At 39.7% G+C, this 23,683-nt stretch overlaps 2 protein-coding genes across 3 annotated transcripts in view; one reads left to right on the top strand and one right to left on the bottom strand.

The window, feature by feature from the left end:
- The first annotated feature begins 35 nt into the window (after window positions 1-35).
- Window positions 36-16,287, top strand: RBBP4 (retinoblastoma binding protein 4). 2 transcript variants are annotated; one of them, XM_010836922.1, is made up of 12 exons: window positions 36-59; window positions 418-565; window positions 3,892-4,037; window positions 11,005-11,178; window positions 11,524-11,639; window positions 11,758-11,918; window positions 12,022-12,148; window positions 12,294-12,371; window positions 12,941-13,017; window positions 13,112-13,169; window positions 13,259-13,369; window positions 15,309-16,287. In XM_010836922.1, the coding sequence occupies exons 2-12, from the start codon at window positions 507-509 to the stop codon at window positions 15,372-15,374; spliced, it is 1,173 nt and encodes a 390-aa protein (XP_010835224.1). In that variant the 5' UTR covers window positions 36-59; window positions 418-506; the 3' UTR covers window positions 15,375-16,287. The 2 variants fall into 2 exon arrangements, with proteins under 2 accessions (XP_010835224.1, XP_010835223.1); XM_010836921.1 differs by lacking the exon at window positions 36-59 and having other exon boundaries at window positions 416-565.
- SYNC (syncoilin, intermediate filament protein) overlaps window positions 16,285-23,683 on the bottom strand; it is an 18,081-nt gene continuing 10,682 nt past the window's right edge. Inside the window, exons 3-5 of the mRNA XM_010836920.1 lie at window positions 19,163-19,287; window positions 18,902-18,978; window positions 16,285-17,568 (exon numbers count right to left, since the gene is read on the bottom strand). Of these exons, the coding sequence (XP_010835222.1) occupies window positions 17,558-17,568; window positions 18,902-18,978; window positions 19,163-19,287 (213 nt within the window). The 3' untranslated portion in view covers window positions 16,285-17,557. The remainder of the gene's footprint in view (window positions 17,569-18,901; window positions 18,979-19,162; window positions 19,288-23,683) is intronic.

Genomic DNA, 23,683 nt, shown 5'->3' on the forward strand with positions numbered 1-23,683 from the left:
GGGCGGGTTAACGGCGCTCCAGCTCCTCCAGAGCTGAGGCCCCGGCGCAGCGGCTTGAGGCAGGCATTTGGGTCCCCGGCGGGTGTTTGGTCCTTTTCCGCACGCCCTGTCGGTCTGCTCGCCTCTCTCCGGGTCCTCCCTGCAGTGCTTACTACCCGCAAGGGCCGGTGCTCCGGCCTCCAGGCCGGTTCTGTGCTCCTCCCGACGCCGTCGCCCGAGCGGTTAACGGCATTTGGCAGCGATGAGCCCAGCAGTTAAAGCCCCGCGAGGCCGGAGAGCGGCGTTGGTGGCTGTGCCTCGGGGAGATTTAGACAGATCTCCATTTCAGAATCGGGATTTAGGAGTGCCGGTGGCTTTGGAAGTGTTTACTCGGTTTCCATTTGTGGTCGCTAACTTAATTTGTTTTTTATTTTTTAGCAGCCTTTGATGACGCAGTAGAGGAACGTGTGATCAACGAAGAATACAAAATATGGAAAAAGAACACCCCTTTTCTTTACGATTTGGTGATGACCCATGCTCTGGAGTGGCCTAGCCTAACTGCACAGTGGCTTCCAGATGTAACCAGGTGATAAGAATCCGTTGAATGTTATTTTGTTGTGTTCTCAGTGTAGATTTCTCACATTGATTATCCCTGTTTTCCTCTCTCCAGTCACCCGGAGCGGACACGTGATCAGAACCTATTGGGGACATTTTTTTTCTAGGCCAAAAAAGACAAAATGTGAAACTACTTTGCAGTTTACTTGATAAGAGAAAACATGTTGATGTCTTCTTTTTCTGATAACTGAATTGAATAGGCGTATTATAACTGTAGTTGACCAAACAATAATGTAAAATTTGTCAGCTTTCAAAAAGTGATTATGGTAAATGCAGTTCTTTCAACAAAAAAAATTTTGAATCTCACAGTCGTTTATACTATCTGGTTAATGCAGAGATGATTGTGACATGATAACCTGCCACTCAGAACAATCTTTAAAAATTACGTGTGTACTGAGTAAGTACGTTTCTTCAAAATTCAGGACTTTTAGAAGTCAGGATATTTGTGAATTGTGGTTATTTGACTATGTTTTTGCTCAAAAACTGACAATTTATGCAAATATTATTAATAACAATATGAGCCTACTATCCTCCGGTTGGCATTTAAAAGGGGGGGATCTGTCCTAAGGATTTTTTTTTTAATTAATTTATTTTTAATTGGAGGATAATTGCTTTACAGTGTTATATTAGTTTCTGCCATACATTAGATGAAGTAGCAATAAGTATACTTATGTCCCCTCCCTTTTAAACCTCCCTCCTTGTCCTAAGTATGTTAATTAGGAGTTCCCATATTCAGTTGATTATCAGAATTATTTGAATTCAGGGTAAGAGGAGTTGTTTCTGTTAGTTGTCAGTAGTTCAGACCACTTAGGAACTTGTGGCAGGATACTTAAAAATAGTTTGAGCAGTAATTCTAGATTTACTATAGTCAGGTAGTAAATTGTATTGGACCAAAGGATCCCAAATATTGGCCACCCCGTCCTTACTAAATCATTCTGGAAAAGCTTTCCATGTAATGTGATTAACTAGGTTTGGAAAACACAAGCACTTGCTATGGCTCAGAGGTTAAAGCGTCTGCTTGGAATGCAGGAGACCCGGGTTCGATCCCTGGGTCTGGGAAGATCCCCTGGAGAAAGAAATGGCAACCCTCTCCAGTACTCTTGCCATGGAGAATCTCATGGAGGGAGGAGCCTGGTAGGCTACAGTCCATGGGGTTGCAAAAAGTTGGACACGACTGAGCGACTTCACTTTGACTTAAGACTGAATAACCCAAGGCTGAAATCTGTGTTCTTAGTAGCTTTCTTCTTTACAGATGTAGATGAATAAGCCTTTCTGCAGGATTAGACTTTGGTCCAAATACCCTTCCTTTATTTTGGTATTGTACTTGTATAACAGTGTTATTTATTTTTTTAGGATGGGATTACTTACAACAACTCTCCCTAATGTCTGTTTAATGTGTGTCTATGTGTTTTGGTGTTTATTTATATTCTGTTTCTTAGAAAGAATGATACGGTTGTAGTTTTATAATACTCTTCTTCACTCCCGCACTTCCTTTAGTTGTTTAACTTTGTAAATACAAGTATCCCCAACTTTATGTTGGCAGCCCTCTTATATTTCCTCTTCTTTTTGCACATAGGATATCTGAAAGTGTGCAGAGGAATTTCTGCTGGTTATCTTTACACCCAGCTTCTGAGCTCTACCTGAATTTCCAGCTGCCTGTTATTATTGGTGTCTTCTCTAGAGTATCTTATTAGCTTTCCCTACATGATGTGGTCCAAACTAAGTGTATTTTTTCTATGGCGATACCAACCCAGCTTTCTTCTATTGTTTCTATTTCTCCTTATCATAGTTGACTTTGGTTTGACATTTCTTAGATCTGTTCCCCCCCTCCCCTCCCCCCAGCCCTTTCTTGACTTGGCAGTCTGTTTATAAGCCCTGATGAATTCTTGTGTAGCATCTTTCCCATCTAGACTGGGGTTCTCAAACTTTTAACAGGCATCATAATCAGCTGAAGGAATCGGAAAACTTTTTTTTTCTTTTTACACTGGCCATGCCCTGAAGCTGCAGAATCTTAGATCACCAACGAGGAATTAAGAAAGCATTGAGTCCTAACCACTGGACTGCCAGGAAATTCCCTGTAGAACAGACTGGTTTTTTCTTTTTTTTTAAATATTTATTTATTTGGCTGCATAGAGTCTTAGTTGTGGTACATGGGAACTAGTTCCCTGACCAGGGATGGAACCCAGCCCCCCTGCATCGGGAGCACAGAGTCTTAGCCACTGGACCACCAGGGAATTCCCAGAACAGACTGTTAAGCACTACAAATCACCCCCCCTAAGTTTCTCATTGAGTATGTCTATAGTGGATTTGAGAATTTGCATGTGGGAGTTCACAGATAATGTTGATGCTTTTGTTCCCCATACCACACTTGAAGAATCTCTGCTTTATGCTTTACACTGAATTAATCCTTCTGACATAACTCAAATTATGGTACATCCCTTATAAATTTTCCATGGTTCTTTGTTCCTTTTAGTAGAGAGTTCATATGTTAAGCAAACATTCAGTACCCTAGGGTCTGATTTCAATCTGCCTTTTGACCTTCTCTCCCACTGTTTTCCCACATTCAAAGTCATTTAGATTCAGTCCTAGTTCTGTTACTTAGTTAATCTTAGGCCACCCCATGGGCTGTGGCCTGCCAGACTCCTCTGTCCATGGAATTCTCCAGGCAAGAATACTGGAGTGGGTAGCCATTCCCTTCTCCAGTTGATCTTCCTGACTCAGTGATTGAACCCAGGTCTCCTGCATTGCAGGCAGATTCTTAACTGTCTGAGCCACCAAGGAAGTCCGTTTTCGCAAACCATCTTTAAATTAGAATATTACTTCATAGTGTTGTAACCTTCATCTTTGCTTACCTCCCTTGGAATACTGTCTTTCAAAGCTCTTGTCCCCCTCTTCTGGGTTTTATCTCATTTTGAGACATTAGCTTACCTGATGTCAGTCCCTTTCCATTTTAATGAAGTAACCAGAAGTGTTCATATACCCAACAATTGGTTTTTTTCTCTCCAGCTACTTGTAAAGGATGAATAATTAATTTTTATTTTATTCTGTCAGACTTTTTCCTCAAAAGTAATTGTAAATATTTGGCCAAGTTAAGAAATAATTACGAAATTAAGTGGTATGTGGTACCTGCCCTCAGCTCTGTGGAAGATATGTTAAAAGTAAGGAAATACGGCTCTTAATAACTTCTTTCTCTCAAAACCTGTTTGTAATAATGCCTTGTATATACATGTATGTCACTGACTTTGTGGTCTCTCTTAGTTTACTAAATTGACTATTGACCATATGTTGCTATTACAGACCAGAAGGGAAAGATTTCAGTATTCATCGACTTGTCCTGGGGACACACACATCAGATGAGCAAAACCACCTTGTGATAGCCAGCGTGCAGCTCCCTAATGATGACGCTCAGTTTGATGCTTCACACTACGACAGTGAAAAAGGAGGTAGGAGTCTTAATTAAAGGTGAAGGGAGGAATGATACTTATTTCGGTTATATTTTTGTATCTCTGAATTATCATTAAAAAGTGTGTACAGTTTGATAAAGTAGCCTCTCAAGAACAAGATATTAAGCTTTGAAAATCCTGATTTTCAGTATAGATATTAGATGTCAGAAGACATGTAACATGTACTTGGTTCTGTAATTTTTCTATAAACTTCCTTCAACTAAATTTGGTAGTAGGCAAATTTCAAGAAGTTAAAATCCACCATAGATTATTGCCATGCATGCTTGCATTCTCAACATGGAAGATACTGCCCCTGGGGAATTGAAAATTGATTCTCAGAGTGGGGCATGTGTGAAAACAGTCTTATTCTTTGAACTGTTTCAAGCACAGATATACATAGCATGCATAAACAATACACAGATTATCTGTGGTATTAGAATTTCATTAAGGTGTCAAAATATCTTATGGGGCAATAATGGGGGAAAAAAAAGATTGAAAAGCACTGGCTTTAAATTACCCTTTCCGGTGCCGGTGTTGTCTGCGCTCGCGGTGAGAGCGCTGGGTGCCGCGTTTCACGTTCTCCGTCCTACGCCGCTGCAGCCCGGGCCTTGCCTGACGCAGCCATTAAAAATAAATAAATAAATAAATAAATTACCCTTTCCAGGTTTAAATGGTAGAAAGGACTTAACTATGGTATTTGCTGTATAGTATATAAAAATTAAATGAGTGTTTAATTATATCCTATTTTTAGGTGATAACGTTAGGGCTTAACTATTCATGAATTATTTTTTTCCCTTTCAGAAGAGAGAGAAATGAGTGGGTTTCCTTTATTATTGTCCTTGAACTCAAATTATTACCAAAGGTAGAAGATAGACTTTCAGTATTGAGATTTGTGGCCCCAAAAAATGAATGTGTAATGTTTCCTTATCTTAGATTTCTGCAGATTAATCGAATCCATTCCATTATTTAAGTTATTTTGGTTTCCAGTTATTTGCCAAGATTGTCATGTGCAGTTATTCTTTTGATCATTCCATATTTAGCTTAGCAGAATGCAAAATAAGTTCTTAGGATAAGGGCCAGCAAACATGATTTTGCTTCACTGACCTGTGTGTGTGAGCTGTAGGGTATGGTTACTGCAGAGATATTCTCTGGGTAGGCATTAGTAGTGATGAAGGGGTCTATGCTTAAACCGCAAGGGGCATAGGTTCAGTCCCTGGTTGGGGAACTAAGATCCCACATGCTGCACAGCCAAAAATAGCAAATTTTTTTGTTGTTAGAAAAAAAGAATCAGAAGACTAGGGCTTGGGACCCTGTTGTGCTGCTCACTAGCTGTGTAGTTTGAGGATAAATCTTTTAGCCTCCCTGAGCCTGTTTTCTTTTTACTAAGACAAACTGTCTTTAAATAGAATTTTTAGTTATTTCGGTATAAAGCAAATATTCTGATGGGTAATATAATAAATCATCTTTAAAAATTGAAGAAGGGCTTTCCCTGGTGGTCCAGTGGTTAGGACTTCCTGCTTTCAGTGGGGGGTGGGGGGTGGGGGGCGGGTGCTGTTTGCTCCCTGGTCTGGGAAATAAGATCTCACAAGCCCATGTAGTGCAGACAAAAAAAAAAAATTGAAGCAACTATGTGAACCCCTCGCCACATAAATCTGTTGTTTATGGATCACTGTTAAATTGATAGTTTTCTAAATGATTTATCCCAATTATTGGATCACTCACTCAACAGATACATTAAGTACTAAGGATAGGTAGTTTTTCTTTGTACTGGGAATATAAGATAAAAAATACTTCGCAGCCTCATGTATCCCAGACATCTTTTTTGTTGAGCATATGGGCATGTGCCTCCTTTTGATGGCTGTATACTCTGCTGTGGTTACTCAATTAACATTTAAGTGGTTTCCAATCTTTTGACTTCAAAAATAGTCTTTGTGCATATATCTTGCATAGTTTTGCTGTAGAACAATTACCTAAATTGAATGTTGATTAATTTGCAAGAGCATTTCCAAGTATATTGGTACTGCTAAGTTGCCCTCCAAATAAGACTCTCAATTTCACCAGTAGCAGATACATTGATGTCTGTTTCTGCATGCTTTTACCAGCATTGAATGCTGCGCTCTCATTTTACTTTGTTGTTGTTGGAGGGGTGTTTTCTTTCTTGGTTTTGGTTTTCATGTCATTTGGTTTTTAACGGCTGCTCCACGGGGCTTACAGAATCTTAGTTCCCCCACCAGGAATCACATCAGCACCCTTGACAGCAAAAGTACAGAGTCTTGACCACTGGACCTCCAGGAATTCCCTAACTTGCTTTTTAAGTTATTTGTGATGTTGGACTTACTTTAAAATATTTATCTTTTGTCAGTCTCTTGAACTGCCTATTTATGTGTTTTTCTCATTTTTTCTTTTGAGTTAACTATATATGTAATGTAAGTTATCCCTAATAGGTTATAGATAATTTTTCCCCTGTTTATTTTATAATCTTGAATCCTATTTATTTAAATTTATATATGACTGCTGGATCCTTGCTGCTGGGCAGGCTTTTCTCTAGTTACAGCAAGGAGGGCTTCCTTGTGGTGCAGTGGCTTCTCTCATCGCAGTGGGTTCTCTTGTTGCAGAGCACAGGCTCAATAGTTGTGGCACATGGGCCTAGTTGCTTCGCAGCATGTGGGATCTTCTCAGATCAAGGCTGGAACCCATGTCTCCTACATTGGCAGGTGGATTCTTGACCACTGAGCCACAGCTATTTAGTTGTGTTCTTTACCACTGAGTTCCCTATTTACTTTAGAAGCTGTGAATTTTTAATTACCCACCTTTCCTTTGGTATCCTTCAGATTTTGTCATTCTTTGAAAGGCCTTTCAAATCACTCCAAGGTTTTAAAATAGTTATCTGTTTTCTGGTACTTCTCTCTTTTGACCATTAAAATTTTAAATAGTTGATTTACAGTGTTGTGTTTCAGATGTTCAACATGATGATTCATTGGGTGTTTTGTTTTTGTTTTTCCCATATTTCATTAAGGCTACCACAACATTGGGTATAATTCCTTATGTTGTTGTTTAATTGATAAGTCTGCCCCACTCTTTGCATGCCTGTGGACTGCAGCGAACCAGGCTTCCCTGTCCTTCACTATCTCCCGGAGTTTGCTCAAACTCATGTCCATTGAGTCAGTGATGCTCTCTACCCATCTCATCCTCTGCAGCCCCCTTCTCCGTTTGCCTTCAGTCTTTCCCAGCATCTTCATATCTGAAGTTGATGATATTTCTCCCGAAATCTTGATTCCAGCTTGTGATTCATCTAGCTAGGCATTTCACATAATGAACTCTGCATATGAGTTAAATAAGAAAGGTGACCATATACAGCCTTGACGTACTTCTTCCTCAATTTGGAGTCAGTCCACTGTTCCATATCTGGTTCTTTTTTTTTACCGCATACATCCTACTTTAAAAGCTTTTCTTTTATTTACCAGCACTGGAGACAGATTTGATGCCCATTGGTTTAAGGGAAAAAAGCTAGAAATACAGCCACAAGGCCTGTGTCTCCCAAGGAAAATAAAATGTGAGAATTTACCAGAAAATTCTAGACACTGAATTGAAAAAAAATAAAGGAGTTATGCATTCTGATCCTCACTGATCTTCAAAAGCCCAAGTGATTTCCCAAGTGTGATTTAAATTTATGATAATTAAAATGTATTTCTATGCTTTGTATGGACTTTGCCGCTGCTAAGTTGCTTCAGTTATGTCTGACTCTGTGCGACCCCATAGACAGCAGCCCACCAGGATCCCCCGTCCCTGGGATTCTCCAGGCAAGAACACTAGAGTGGGTTGCCATTTCCTTCTCCCATATCTGGTTCTAACTGTTGCTTCTTGACCTGCATACAGGTTTCTCAGACAGATAAGGTGGTCTGGTATTCCCATTTCTTTAAGAATTTTCCACAGTTTGTTGTGCCACACAGTCAAAGGCTTTAGTGTAGTCAGTGAAGCAGAGAATTAAATGGTTTCCTGAAATTCTCTTGCTTTCTCTATGATCCAGCAAATGTTGCCAATTTGATCTCTGGTTCCTCTACCTTTTCTAAACCTAGCTTGTACATCTGGAAGTTCTAAATCCTTGTTGATTATCTATTTTGTTTTTTGAGTGGCATCAAACCAATTTGCTTTTGCTGACTTGCTTTTCTGATGATACCTTTATCCCCCTAATACTTAACACTATAGAAACTATGAAAATAAAAGTAATGTATATGACATGATTGTATGACTGCAATACATCTCCCTATTTAATCCTCACAAGAAAACTGGGTAACTTCCCTAAGGTTACATACCTTCCTTTTCTCTTCCTTTTCCATTTCCTCCTTCCTTCAAATCACTCAGATGGCTGGACAAGCTTGGTGCTTAAAGGAAAGCAGGTGCTCTCTCCATATGGTCTCAACAATGGGGAAAGTAGATACATACCAATGTCTCTTAAAGCTTCTTAAGTGGTTGTTACACAGATAGATTCCTAGTCCCTCCTTGCTCTTAGATGAAGTGTCCTAAAGTCTGAGATCGAGCTATTAAAATTGATTACCATCTGCTTAGCCGCATTTGATCTGAGGTACTTGGTGACAGCTTCAAAAGATCATTGAACTTTCAAGATGAAAGAACAAAAAATTGGCTTAGGCTTGTTTTGACATTTAAAAAGAATTTATGTATTTGTATTACATTCAGCTCAGCTATGGTCATATTTGAAGCCCTGAAAATAGGTTTGAAATTTTACTTCAGATTCTGTTACCAAGATCTTGAAATATCGAGTTTATTTTTAGCAACTTATTGGGGAATTGGTTTTGACGGGGAGTGTTTGTTTTTGAGTTATCTTTAGTCTTCTACTTCAGTTATATGTAATAAACTAGTATTAAGTCATGATGAAATAATTGGAATATTTGACTCAAGATGTTGCAACTTATTCTTAATTTCAAAATGTTTATGGACTAAAAAAATGGCAAAGTGGTAGAAATTAGAATGCTGGTTATCTAGTTTGTCCAGCAGTATTAGTTGGGAGGGATACAGAAGTGCCTTCGGGGAGGATGAGAGTGCTAGAGATGTTCCATGTTTTATCGGGTAGTAACTCCCCTGATGTACGCATGTGTAAAAATTCATCAGGCTACACAGTTTAAGCATATTATTATATTTCAGTCTTTTTAAATAGTACTTTACGAGGGAAGCAAACAAAATAGGAGTGTAGTTAGACCTTGATAGTCATTCACTGTATTGTACATTGATACCTCAGTCTTTGTTCCCTACATTAGATTTGGTGTTTTTGCTCTCACGTTAAATTTGAGCAGTCCCTGATTATTTGTTAAATAGATAAATCCTCATCTTCATAAATCTCAGTTGTGAATCCTCTAAGCTGATTTTTTTTTTAACACATACACACTGATATAGTTACTCGTTTGTTTATTTCTGGCTGCACTTGTTCTTTATTGCTGCATGCGGGCTTTGTCAGTTGCAGAGAGTGGGGCTGCTTTCTCGTTTGAGAGCACGGGCTCTAGGCGCATGGGCTTTAGTTGCACCACAGGGGCTCATTAGTTGTAGCGTGCAGGCCCTAGAGCGTGCAGGCTTCAGTAGTTGTTGCTCTGTGGCGTGTGGAATCTTCCTGGACCAGGGATTGAATCCAAGTTCTATTGTACTTTAACCGCAGGTAGCGGGGGAGAGGGTGCCTCTGATTAGTAGTATGTTGTTGTTTAGTTGCTAAGTCTTATCTTGACTCTTTTGCAAGCCCATGCACTGTAGCCCACCAGTATCCTCCATCCATGGGATTTCCCTGGCAAGAATACTGGAGTGGGTTTCCATTTTCTTCTTTGGGGGATCTTCCCTATGCAGGGATCGAACCTATGTCTCCTGCATTGGCAGGCAGATTCTTTACCACTGAGGCACCGGGAAAGCCCTAGTAGTAGTATATAGCTGATAAATTGTGTGCTTATCTCCTTGTGTTTGGAATAAAAGTTCTTTGAGATCACATATCCTAATCATGCATTCTTTTTGCATTATAGAAATTTGTGGTCTAGAATTCTGGAGGGAGTTTTGTTCAATGTTTTTCTTTGCCCCCTCTTTGAGAATCTGTTTTGAACTGTTTTTAGGCTGTTAGCTTGTTTGAACCACTGCTTTGCAGTGTATAAAATTATTTTGAGGTTGAATGTTATCTGCTAATCATATTACCCAACTTATCAAACCTGTGTCTCCTGCATTGGCAGGTGGATTCTTTACCATTGAGCCACCAGGGAAACCCTTGCCAAGATTTATATAATGACAAATTATATTCTTAAACATTTTATAATGGTACTTGGGAGAACTCTGTAAGTGCATACAGTAGTCAAATGTGAATAAAATATGTTTTTGTCTAGTCCTTGCCTACCTGGTTTATTTCAGCCAAGGACTCTGGTTGGCAAGTGTAAGTGGGGGGTCAGGAAAATTGAACCAGCTGTTGTGGCTCTGTTTTTCCTCACTAATACGAGGAAAGGTGTCAGTATTTCAGGAAGGTTACCCCAAACTAGAGATTGAAAGGGACTAGAGAGAGTCCCTCAAGAGGAGGGACTCTTTAGTACCTAGCACACTGTGTATGTATTTGAGATTTATTAGGTATATAATTACCAAAATCATTTTAGGCATAGCTGAAAGAGTATCATAGCCGAAAGGGATCAGAAAAATGGGCATTCGTTTTAGGTTCTGCTGTAGTCACGTCACCATGAGCAAATTAATACAGGTCCTCTGAGCTCCTCTTTTTCTCATGTGAAATATTTGGAGATAATTCTTCCCTACTCTGTACAGTTATGGTAAGAAATAATTGAAATAAGGAGTGTGCACTTTATATTGCTAATAAATATTGATACTGCTTCTAGTATTATACCAGTTCATTTATTAAAAGCCTTGCCTGTGTCAAACTTTGAGTAACATAGAGTACTTCTTGCTTTGTCCTCATTTGCAATTAACATCTTATTTACAGAATTTGGAGGTTTTGGCTCGGTTAGTGGAAAAATTGAAATAGAAATCAAGATCAACCATGAAGGAGAGGTAAACAGGGCACGCTATATGCCCCAGAACCCTTGCATCATTGCAACCAAGACTCCATCCAGTGATGTTCTTGTTTTTGACTATACAAAACATCCTTCTAAACCAGGTATCTTCTCTCTTCTATTCAAATACAAATGATGTATCACTACAGGAATACATTGCTTCTCTCAGTTTTAATTGCTAACTTATTCATTGTGTATCTTAACATCTTGTGAATTATGTTGATATGTGTGGGTACTACTCCTTCAACCTTCTTGCCTACATCTGGAAAAAGAAATTGCTTTTTTACATAGAACAGAATGTGCCGCTTTTAAATGTTATCTATTTGGTCATAGTCTGTATTTCTCATAAAAAATAAGAGCTTTAGACCTCTTGATAAAAATTCCATTATGCTAAGTAGGTCCAGCGAGGCAGTGGACTGGATAGTCTTGATGTGTCTGTTACTTTGTAGACCCTTCTGGAGAGTGCAACCCAGACTTGCGTCTCCGTGGACACCAGAAGGAAGGCTATGGGCTTTCTTGGAACCCAAATCTCAGTGGGCACTTACTGAGTGCTTCAGATGACCACGTGCGTATCCTTCCCAGTGTGAAGCACATCTGGGCTAGTTGTATCAGCGTTTTCCTCTGGGGTATATGAGGAAGTGAGACTCTTTCTTTTATATAATAGCTCATTTTTCTCATTTAAGACCATCTGCCTGTGGGACATAAGTGCTGTTCCAAAGGAAGGGAAAGTTGTGGATGCGAAGACCATCTTCACAGGGCACACGGCAGTAGTGGAGGATGTCTCCTGGCATCTGCTCCATGAGTCCCTCTTTGGGTCGGTTGCTGATGATCAGAAACTCATGATGTGAGTTGAATCCATCTTTTTCTCAATATATTATTTAAGTTGTATAATATTTGATTATCCATTTTAAGCTTCTTTTTCCCCCGTTTTTTTTCTTTCACTGAAGCTGGGATACTCGTTCAAACAATACTTCCAAACCAAGCCACTCAGTTGATGCTCACACTGCTGAAGTGAACTGCCTTTCTTTCAATCCTTATAGTGAGTTCATTCTTGCCACAGGATCAGCTGACAAGGTTAGTGTGATTTATCTTTACAAAAAGACAAAGGGTGGATTTCTCTGACTTCTTTTGAATGCACGGAGATCTTTTAGTTGTGAATTTTCTTTTTCTCATTAAAAAAATTTTATTGATTATTCTGGCCACAGGATCAGCTGACAAGACTGTTGCCCTGTGGGATCTGAGAAATCTGAAACTTAAGTTGCATTCCTTTGAATCACATAAGGATGAAATATTCCAGGTAGGAGAAACTAATGCTTCTAGTGTTTTTAATCAACTTTGTGCCTGACGTGTGTCTCTTATTTCCATTTCTTGGTAACTTGCCATATCTATCATAATTTCACAGTTCAGTCCTAAAGTACTGACTCCCAAGTTTTCTGCCTAATCAATTTAATTAAGCTCCTTTCTTAATATGCAGAGCCCTCTGACTCAGTTCAAGAAATATTTGTTACATTATGTTCAAAACTGAATGCAAAGGCACTGTGTGTAATACTGAAAGTACTTGGGTAGATTGTGTGGATGAGCTGTACTTTAGTTTTTAGGTCAGTGTTGGATGACATTTGGCATTTATCTGTTTGTTTTGGCTGCGTCAGGTCGTCACTGCAGGGATCTTTTGTTGCATTGCACAGGCTTCTCTAGGTGTGGCTTGTGGGTTTTTGTTGCCCTGCGGTGTTTGGGATCTTAGTTCCTTGATCAGGGATCAAACATTTTTCCCCCCTACATTGTAGGGTGGATTTTTAAGCAGTGGACCACCAGGAAATTCCCCTCTCCTCAGTTTTCTAATTGATGGATTTTTTTTCTTACATATAGGTTCAGTGGTCGCCTCACAATGAGACTATTTTGGCTTCCAGTGGTACTGATCGTAGACTGAATGTCTGGGATTTAAGGTATGTCTTGTTAAATTAGTTTTTGTGAAGTTCTTTTCTTACACTTTCCAGAATTACTCAAGGTAAATTTAACTTAAAAACTTTTTTGTGCTAGTAAAATTGGAGAGGAACAATCCCCAGAAGATGCAGAAGATGGGCCACCAGAGTTGTTGGTATGTTACAGATATTGAGCACAACTGAAATAGTTCATGATTTATTGTCCTCTGTCTGCTTTTCATCTCTGTTTTCCTCCCTCTTTCAGTTTATTCATGGTGGTCACACTGCCAAGATATCTGATTTCTCCTGGAATCCCAACGAACCTTGGGTGATTTGTTCTGTATCAGAAGACAATATCATGCAAGTGTGGCAAATGGTAAGTGTTTAGATAAATGAAACCTAGTATTATTCTGTTTATGTATACTTCAGTACAGCTGGCAGCTCTGTTAGTTTACTCCCACCATGTGACTTACCTGTCCATTGTCAATGTCTACTCTTATCTGGTTGTCCCAGTGTCACAGCATCAGAGAGTACTGTTTCTCCAGGAAACTTGCCTCGATTTCAAAAACATTACCTGCCTTTTTATGCCCTGGTTGAAGGTGATCGCCCTGCTTTGAGTTTTCAGAGCACTTGGGATTTAATAAAAATAATTAACAATGTCTCATGTTGCAATCCAAGAAATGATTGCCTTCTGGACATGGATGGTGGTGATACTTGCACACACAGTATGGATGGACTTAATGCCACTGAACTGTACAGTTAAAAATGGTTACGATGATAAACTGTGTCTTTTACTACAGTTTAAAAAACAATTGCATGACTTTTAAATGACAGTGGCTGAATAAATGAAAATTATTCTAAATAAACCTTTATTATCCCAGAGTAGATCTAGAACCAGGAAGAAGTGCCAGAGGTGAGATTTTGGCTTAGCATGAGGGAAAAACATTTTGATACTCAGAACTTTCATATGGAATAATGCTATTAATCAAAAATAAGTAAGATGGGAATATTTGTGTTTTATGAGATTAACACATGTTCTGCATCCATACTTTGGAATATTACGTATCAAAAAGAAGTACACTAGTTTTGTAAGCTATTCATGATACATTGATAAGCTAGGAAAAAGCAGATTGTAGAACAGCGTGATAGAATTTCCTCATATTAAAATTTGGGTTTCTAGTCTTATGTTTAATTATATGTAACTATTTGATAGAAGGCTATTTGCCAAAATGTGGTTGGTATGTTTAGGGAATGCTTATACTCTTGAGATTTCCTGAGTAGTAGGAGTCTCTCTTGCTATTTATAAGTAGCCCCTTGTGCCCAAACCGGGCCAGAGGGTGGGGGACAAGGTTGTGAGAAAATTTACAGCCAAGTGGGACAAAAGTGCTTGGGTAGCCTGAGCTATCAGGGCTTGACACTGGCCTCTGAAGTCTTGTGGGTGTGAGCCCTTGGTCACAGATTTGCCTCCAGCTGGTCAGCATCAGGATTGAACTGAATTGTTGGACACCCCATTGGTGTCAGGGGAAAAGATACCACACAACTGTTGTCAGACTGCTCACGCAGTTGTATACATTCTTGGTCCCTGTAGTCAGGTTATAAGCTATGTCTATCCCATCCTCTGCAGCATCTGTCCTAGTGGTTTGTGCATAGTTCACACTAAGAACAACAAAGTAGTACATGTAGAGTTTACCTTATGCAAGAACGGTTTCTCTTTTAAAAATATTTATAAATTGAGATTTGATTTTGAAACATGGTTTTGTTGAGGCCTGGGGATTCTTTTTTCCTCCATGTACAATTCAGCAAATTTTAGTATAGTCACAGAATTGTGCAACCATCACTACCGTTAGTTACCCCAGAAACCAACCCCATACCCAGTAGTCATTCCTCCTGTTCACCTCTAGTCCACCCAGTACTAGGCAGCCATCACTCTACTTTTATTTATCCATTCATCAGTTGATGGACATTTGTGTTGTTTTTACTTATTATGATTAGTGTATGGTTAAAAGATTCAAGGTTAAAAAAAAAATTCAAGGTTGATTATCAAGACAAACAGTAACCATACTTCAGTTTTTGGGGAATATCTTAATGGGGAGGCGGTTGGCGTATGGCCAACTGCCTGTTTTTATTAGCCCACAACGATACCCATCCATTTGCAGGTGACTATGTCTGCTTTTAGCAAACTGCTGCAGAGTTGAATAGTTAAAACAGACTATATACCCCACTGTATGTCTTCCTGGCCTCATCTATTTTCAGCCTTAACTTCAAGAAGTAACTTTCCTGTTTACTCAATACCGTTTTCTCTTTGTTTTTGGCAGGCTGAGAACATTTATAATGATGAAGACCCTGAAGGAAGCGTGGATCCAGAAGGACAAGGATCTTAGATCATGTCTGCACTTGTGATTTTTAGACTCCCCTTTTCTTCCTCTCAACTCTGAGATTGATTTAACACTGGTTTTGAGACACAGACTTTGTTTGGTTATCTCTCTATAATAAGTTCTAGCAACAATGTTATTAGTCCAAACAGAAGGTGTTTTCTAAATATTAACTGGGGGCTTCTTGATTCAGCAAAGCCACAGACTTATATTTAAATTTTCTTTAGGAATTTTCTAGTAACAGAGGTCTAAAAGTAGCCACAAAAAGGGGAATATTGTGTGTGGTTATTTTTCTTCTTATGCTATATCCCCAAGTTTTTCAGACTCATTTAAGTAAAGGCTAGAGTGAGTAAGAAATAGAGCTAAGTGAGGTAGGTGTCTGAGCCATGAAGTATAAATACTACAAGATGTTGTTTTTATTCAGGAAATAGGGGAGATTCAAGTCATACAAATTCCTACACGCTGAACTTTCCAGGATGCACATTTCCTTACATAGACCAGTCTCCTCTCAGTTTCTTCAGTTAAGTCAAAACAATGTGTTCCTCCTTCCCCATATATTTTTGCTTGTTAGTGTATTTCTTGAGCTGTTTTCATATTATTTCTTTCCTTTCTGTGAAATGGTTTTTTAAAAAAACTTGGGACCACCAAGTTGTAAAGATGTATGTTTTTACCTGACAGTTATACCACAGGTAGACTGTCCAGTTAAGTTGAGAAGAGTGAACCAATAGCTTGTATTTGTTTTTAAAATTAAATTAATCCTGGATAAGAGTTGCTTTTTTTTTTTTAAGGAGTTAGTCCTTGACCACTAGTTTGATACCATCTCTATTTTGGGTGACCTGTTTCACCAGCAGGCCTGTTACTCTCCTTGACTAACTGTGTTAAGTGCTTATAATGGAATAAATTGCTTTTCTACATAATCCCATGCTGATGGGTTTTATTTAGTGCATAACATTCATCAAACACCAGTCTCTGGCTTCTAGAAAAGTTGTTCAGATGACAGTTATTTTCTGTGGTCTTTGACTACCAACAGCAGAATTAAATATAGTAGACCCAGAGGTATAGAAAAGAGCTTACTCCTTCCCAGGGGAAGTGAAAGACATAAAACCCTGAATCAGGTGTACAGATTAGGCTTTGGTAAAATAACATCTTTTTGTAGTCTTACCTCTAGAGAACCACATGAACTTTTAAGAATGTTAGAGGCAGTGTGGCAGAGAGAATTTAAGGCAAAATTTAAATTCTGAAAAGGTGTTTGACCTTTTCTCATAGAGGTTGAATCTCCCCAGTGTATTTCACTGGGGCCTGTACTTAGAGGTTAAAAAAGTAGGCTCTTGAAAGCCAAGTACCATAACCAGATAAAATGCTTGGTTCTTTGCCAAACACCCAGTCTAACTGAAGAGATCACTCTGACCCAAAATCATTTTCATAAGGTAAGATATTTTGGGAAATCTGGATTGTTTCTTGTTTGTTTGTTTGTTTTTAAGTGAGTAGTTCTTTTAGAGTAAACCTACGTGAATCATCATAGACTTAAAAACTTTGTAAAGGAATTCAATTAAGGTATAACACTCATGGCACAAAAGGATCCAGATTGTAAACCATATACAGTTTACCCTTGAACAACATGGATTTGAAGTGCACAGGTCCACTTACACAGATATTCTTCAATAGTAAATAACAGAATCCACAGAGGTGAAGGAATCTTTGATACCAAGGGCCAACTAAGTTATGTACAGATTAAGCCCCACATTGTTCAAGGGTCAACTGTAATGATAATAGGGTGCCTTTTTTACTTCACCTGTGTTCCTGAAAAACTTTGTTTTGGGTCAACACAAGGCAAGGTACATTTTTCACTAGAGTGTGTCCATACATTCATCCTTTACTCAGTGTGCCTGTGGAAGGTTGCTGATGGCTGACAGGAGACTCATTTTTCCGTTCCTCAGTGCACTGAGATCGGTACCAGTAACGTATGAAATAGAATACAGCTAAGAGTGGACTGACAGTGTTCTGCCTCCAGCCAGCCCTAGAATCTTTTTAAACAGGTCAGCCAGTATTTGTAACTTTCCCAGAGAGAACTGCTTGCCAAATCCATGACACTCCCTTCTCTGTTTAGAAAAAAGTATGTCCAAAGGGTACTTAGTGATCCTTTGCTAAGAAGTTTTTTTTTGTTTCTTGGTTACAGATTCGGCCGTATGTTTCTAAACAGCCCCTGTAAGGTTGAGAGAAAAAAGGATAAGTTGAAATTTTGCAACTTAAAATAATACAGTATATAATACAATTTTTGTGGGTTTTTTTTTTTTAGGCTGTGCTGTGTGGCTTGCAATTAAGCCACACAGTTCCCTGACCAAGGATTGACCAGGCCCCAAAGCATTGAGTCCTAACCACTGGACCACGATGGGAATTCCCATTATAAGGTTTTTAACAATGAATTTCTGAAGCTTAGTGCAGATATGTTAGGGAGAGCTTGCTAGAGCGATTGGCATCTAATCAGGGATGACTTTGGTAGGGGCTCACTAAAAATTTCATCTGCCCACGTTAACTTTACAGAGGTATAACAAGGTCTGAAATTCTGTAGTTTTGATTTCTTTGGATTAATCATTGTCTTCTCCCAGTTGTACTTTTCATCTGATCCACACAAAGGTGTTTAGCAGCTCATTTTCTTCAATTACAGCGTTCTAGTGATCTCTCAAACAATAAGCATGGTCTGTTATGCCTAGATAAAACACAGTAGAAGACAATTATAGGATGGGAGTTCCCTGGTGGTCTAGTGGTTAAGATTTGGTGCTTTCACTGCTATGGCAGGGGTTCAATCTCTAGTCGGGGAACTCCTGCAAACTGCGGAGGAGCCAAAAAAAAAAAAACCTAGTACTTCAGGAAAAGCATCAGTTACAATAGTTACTTATGAATTTGTATCCAAGATGTAGGGTTAACTAGGAAATTAATAAAGATTTATAGACTTAATCTAATACCCAATTTCATCTTTTTAAATCCTTAGTGTCTATCCAAGAGAATCTAGGATTTTATAAAGAATGAGAACATTGGAATGTAAAGAAATCACTGGATAGATAGATGTGTTGCTTGTTTCACAAATTAAGCAATAATCAATGTCCTTTGGTCTATAAACAACACCCTCTTCAGCTTTTTAAGTGACTGTTAACAGGTTACTTTAGCCTTCTTGGCCTCCTTAGTCATAGTCTGAATTAGATGTCCTAACTGCCCTCTCTGCTATTCTAAGGAAACTGTTTATGAATAGCAGATAGGGTCAGGTAGGGTGAGGAAAGTAAGAATGCAGAGAGCCTAGATGTTTTATCCTGTTCCAGATTTCCTGGTGACAATCAGGGCGTGTTTTAAGTCCTACTAGAAACTGAAACATTGCAAAGGACGCCTGAATACTTGAACCAGGCAGCTTGGAGGTATGTGTCATCCTGTTAACTCCTAAATGATGTAATTTGTTATTAGACACATAGGTTTTTTTTGAGGCATTAGTCCTGTTAGGAAAGCGGCAACAAGGCAGACACCACTCTTGTAACCGTAAGTATCACCTTGAGACGGTGTCTCGATTCCACCTGCCTCAGAAGTGGGAGCGTTAGCCTGTTCCAGGCTCTTAGGTAGCATAGCCCTTTAAAAAAAAAAAACAAAAACCATTTGCCTTCTGTTCATGGATGAGCACAATTTGAGAGTTTCCCCCCAATTTTTTTTGTCTGCTTTTCACTGTTGAGAAATTTCTCATGAGCAACCATCTGCCCTCCCCACCATCCCCTCAGCCAGAGTTGGTTGAGATTTGGGGAACAGCAAAAACTGACTTGTAAGTTGCGAGCTCTTCGGCAAGGCTGACTCTTAGCTGCTCCATCTCTTTGTTCTTCTGTTGCTGGAGTTGCACCCCGCTTCTTAGCTGCCTCTGTCGTTCTTCCATTTCCTCCAGCTGTTCCTGCATGAGGGCCAAGCACATCTCTAATGAGCCAAACAATAAAAACCTGACGTCTTATTATTATAAAGCATTTCTTTACACATTGTTTTATTTCCATAGCAGTGTTGAGATTGAGAAGATGAGATTCAGAGAACGTGTTTTGACAGGGATGTTTTTGAAAATGGTGACCCAAAAGCAGTCTTGCCTGAAGTATTGGGGAGGATTTTGATCACTTAGTTGGTGAACTAAGAATTTTTATAGACGCTTAATGAGCAAGTTTGTTTCCATTAAGATAATCAGTTTTTATACTACCCTATAACTTAACTGAAGTTGAAAGAAACCAAGTCTTTATGTAAGCAGGTATATTTGAATAACTGTATTTGAAGCTCCTTGAAGTCAGACATAGCTTTACTTAGTACTTACCACAACATGACATACAAGCAGATGCTTAATTAATGAGGGTATCATAGTTGTTAATTTCCTATATCCTTCACTTATTATATCAGGGCAATTTGTTCTAAAGTGCTAATTTGGAAAATGAAGGTGCTATGCCCTGGAGGCCCTTGCATCTCAGATAACTTTCCCATTGTGCCAAAACCAGGTAGGATCATTCTACAGATTTTCTCTGTGGATTAATGTCTGTGGAATGATGTAAGAAAGATGTCAGCAAGTCAGTCTGTGGCTTGGCTGCTAGCTGGCATGGATCCTCAGCATGGGGGAGTTGGGAAGGAAAGGGAGTGCTGAAATTGGAAGGCATATTTTTAAGGGGCAACGACTATCTCAGATTTTGAATAATAAACTTGGAATCCAGTTCGGGTGCATACTCTGGATGGTGGTTGCTCAGTTGTGTCCGACTGTTTGCAGTCCCATGGGCTCTAAGCGCACCAGGCTTCTCTGTCCATGGGATTTTCCAGGCCAGAATACTGGAGTGTTGCCATTTCCTTCTCCAAGGGATCTTCCCCATCCAGGTTGAACCTGGGTCTCCTGCATTCCAGGGGGTTTCTTTACCAACTGAGCCAACAGGGAAGCATGTTCTAAATAGAATGATCTAAATAATTTGTTCTCTGAGTCATCCTTGGTATACCTGAGGCATGTCAGTTTGCAGTGTTTGATATTGTAGCTGAATCTCAGCTTTCATCATACATTGTCAAAAGGTCATTTTTTAGTGCCTAGTCAGGTGGCATAGTGGTAAAGAATCCACCTGCCTGTGCAGAAGACTCAGAAACTTGGGTTTGATCCCTGGGTTGGGAAGATCTGGAGTAGGAAATAGCAACTCACTCCAGTATTCTTGCCTGGGAAATCCCATGGACAGAGGAGCTTGGCGGGCTATAGTTCATGGGGTCACTAAGAGTCGAATATGCCTGAGCAACATCAAACACATAACCATGCTTTGACACCATGCAGAAATGTGGCCTTACCATCTAAGAGTGTGTTATCTAAAAGCGTCTGCATACCTCTGTGCCCCAGTTTCCCAAGCCTTGCTATCTAGTAAACCTGTCATTTGCTCGGTATACAAAAGAACATGCTTGTGAAGACAATCTGTACTGATAAGCTCTTGACAGGGAGAAGCTGTCACAGAATGAAGTATTAATACAGTGACAGAAATGAAGGACAATCTCCATTCTTTATCCTATGTAGCATCACTGGGTTAACATTTTAAAAACTGCTTTATCAGGATTTCCCTGGTGGTCTAGTGGTTAAGACTGTGCTTCTACTGCAGCAGGGCACGAGTTTAATCCTTGGTCAGGAAACTAACATCCCACATGGTGCAGCCATGAAAACGTGTTTTATCATTCAGTCTTTGATAGGCTTTCCACTTTGTTTAGTCTGGCATTTAGACTCCTGCTAGTTTGACCCTCCGGAAAAGGCAATGGCACCCCACTCCACTACTCTTGCCTGGAAAATCCATGGACAGAGGAGCCTGGTAGGCTGCAGTCCATGGGGTCGCTAAGAGTCGGGCTCGACTGAGCAACTTCACTTTGACTTTTCACTTTCACGCATTGGAGGAAATGGCAACCCACTCCAGTGTTCTTGCCTGGAGAATCCCAGGGACAGCCTGGTGGGCTGCTGTCTCTGGGGTCGCACAGAGTCGGACACGACTGAAGCAACTTAGCAGCAGCAGCAGTTTGACCCTCACTTCTAACTAGGACCTCCATTACTCCTTTAGTCTACACTGTCCAATATGGAAGTCACTAGCTACATGTGGCTTTTTTGTTCTTGTGGCCACGCGTAGGTTCTTGGATCTTAGTATGTCTGGCACCCTACACATAAAATGCTTCTTGATGTGAAGCATGCAGATAGTAAGCATATTCCATCTTTTGGCACTAGAAGTCTTCCAATTTCAAGGTAAAAGCTTGATCATTCTCAGCAAACTCACCCCACCCACTGCAACCAGTCCCCAAATTCTGCCCATTTTCCTTCACATCTCTCTCCTCCCACTAAATGGTCTTTCCAGGTTCTTTCAATCTAGCCTCTACACTGCCACTTAGAGTGCATACTTATGTGCCAGGCACATTATAAGTGCTTTACAGATACTGTTAAGAAGTTTATTCCTTGCAGCAGACCCATTAATCCCATTTTACATGTGAAGGAGCTGAACCACAGGTTAAGTAAGTTGTCCAAGGTTTCACAGTTAGTGGTAGACCCAGGATTTGCCATTACCTTAGAGCTTATACTCTAACAATTGCTTTACTGCCTTCACATAAATAGATATAAAAGTAGAGAGATAACACAGATGCATGGGTGCTAAGTTGCTTCAATAGCGTGCGACCCTATGGATTGTAGCCTGCCAGGTTCCTCTGTCCATGGGATTCTTTTTTTTTTTTTTGTCCATGGGATTCTCCATGCAAGAATACTGGAGTGGGTTGCCAAGCCCTCCTCCAGGGGATTTTCCTGACCCAGGGATTGAACCCATATCTCTTAACATCTACACTGCTAGGCGAATTCTTTACCACTAGCTCCATCTGGGAAGCCCAGATACATATAGATAGGCAGACTTAAATGGTCTTCAAACTGTTTTCCATGAAACCCCAGGAGGAGGCCATGGCTGGAGTGTGCTTTAAAGACTTGGCTCAAAACCTTGTAGCATGGACCTGAACTGGATTTCCCAGGGTTACATCCCGCCTCACCCCTACTAGCTGTGTTACCCTGGACAAATGACTTCTCTGACTCACCTGTTTACTTGTTTCTCAAATGGTGACAATAGTTATACCTATCTCAGAGGTAAGAATTAAATGAATTATTACATGTAAAGAACTTCAAGTACACCTGAGCTATTTTTAATCCTTGTATGAAATTTCCCCCTTATTTCCCCAAGGGTAATTATACCTGCTTCATCAGTACAGTGTTTTATTCCTACAACTATTACATTGTCTATCACATTGAAGCATGTTATTTCATTGATTCTAAAACTCACACTTTACATACTTAGATACAGATGTCTTCGATTTTAGGAAGTTTTATCTTGTATCCTTCCTGTACTATAAACTTTTATCATTAATTTTTTTCTTTCTGATTGTTTTTCTGTTTTTTAATTTCTTTTTGTTTATTATTTTTTAATTGAACTATAAACTTTTTGAGGACAGTGACTGTCCGCCACCCCTACCCCTCACCACAAGTTCTCATCTCTTGCCACCACATAGCTCATTGCCTGGCACAAAAAAAGTAGGCTAAATATTTGTTGAATGAATGGGTGATGGTGATGAAAGCAAATTTAAAGTCACCAGGGTGATGTGTACCCTTGAAAAGTAATCAGATGCCATACATGGCCTTTGGCAAACAGTTTAGGAGAAGTCATTTCAGAAAGAATTCTCTTTCAGACCTTTTTTCCTACTTTAATTGTGGTATAGAAATAGGAGACTTTCATCAGGGTTGTTTCTCATAGAATGATCTTTGGAAAGCTGCACAGATAATCAAATCTGAAACAAATCCAGTATAGTGATGCAAAATCACTGGGGAAACAGTTCTAGAATTCTAACACTATATAAGGAAATTCTAATCCCAAGGATTCCCTACTTAGTGCATCACCATCTGAGTTAGCCTTGTCTGAAATCTTAGCATCCTCTGACTTCTCACCTCTGCCCCACTCATTCTGTAGTCAAAATTCTTCTACGTTTGTTCTTGCTTCCCTTCCTTTTATTTTGCTACCGTTGTTTCCTCTTACCTGTAGTAGCTTCCTAATCAGTCTCGCTTGCCTCTCCGTCTCTAGCCCATTTTACACACTGCCACCAATAATGTTTCTAAAAGGAGAGCAAGGGGGACTTCTGGTGGTCAAGTAGTTAGGAATCTGCCTGCCGTTGCCCAGGAAGATTCCACATTCTGGGAGCGACTGTCCTCATGGCCACAACTACTGAGCCCCTGCTCTGGAGCCCAAGAGCCGTGACTACGGAAGCCCTTGTGCCTAGAGCCTGTGCTCCCC

Source organism: Bison bison, unplaced genomic scaffold (genome assembly GCF_000754665.1).
Source record: "Bison bison bison isolate TAMUID 2011002044 unplaced genomic scaffold, Bison_UMD1.0 scf7180017864068, whole genome shotgun sequence".
In the NCBI taxonomy this organism is placed as follows: Eukaryota; Metazoa; Chordata; class Mammalia; order Artiodactyla; family Bovidae; genus Bison; species Bison bison.

Coding starts and splice junctions, on each gene's coding strand:
- RBBP4 (XM_010836922.1), top strand. CDS start 507: ATGACCCATGCTCTGGAGTGGCCTAGCCTAACTGCACAGTGGCTTCCA. Junction 11,919..12,021: donor GATGATCAGAAACTCATGAT/GTGAGTTGAATC, acceptor CTTTCACTGAAG/CTGGGATACTCGTTCAAACA. Junction 12,149..12,293: donor CCACAGGATCAGCTGACAAG/GTTAGTGTGATT, acceptor TCAGCTGACAAG/ACTGTTGCCCTGTGGGATCT.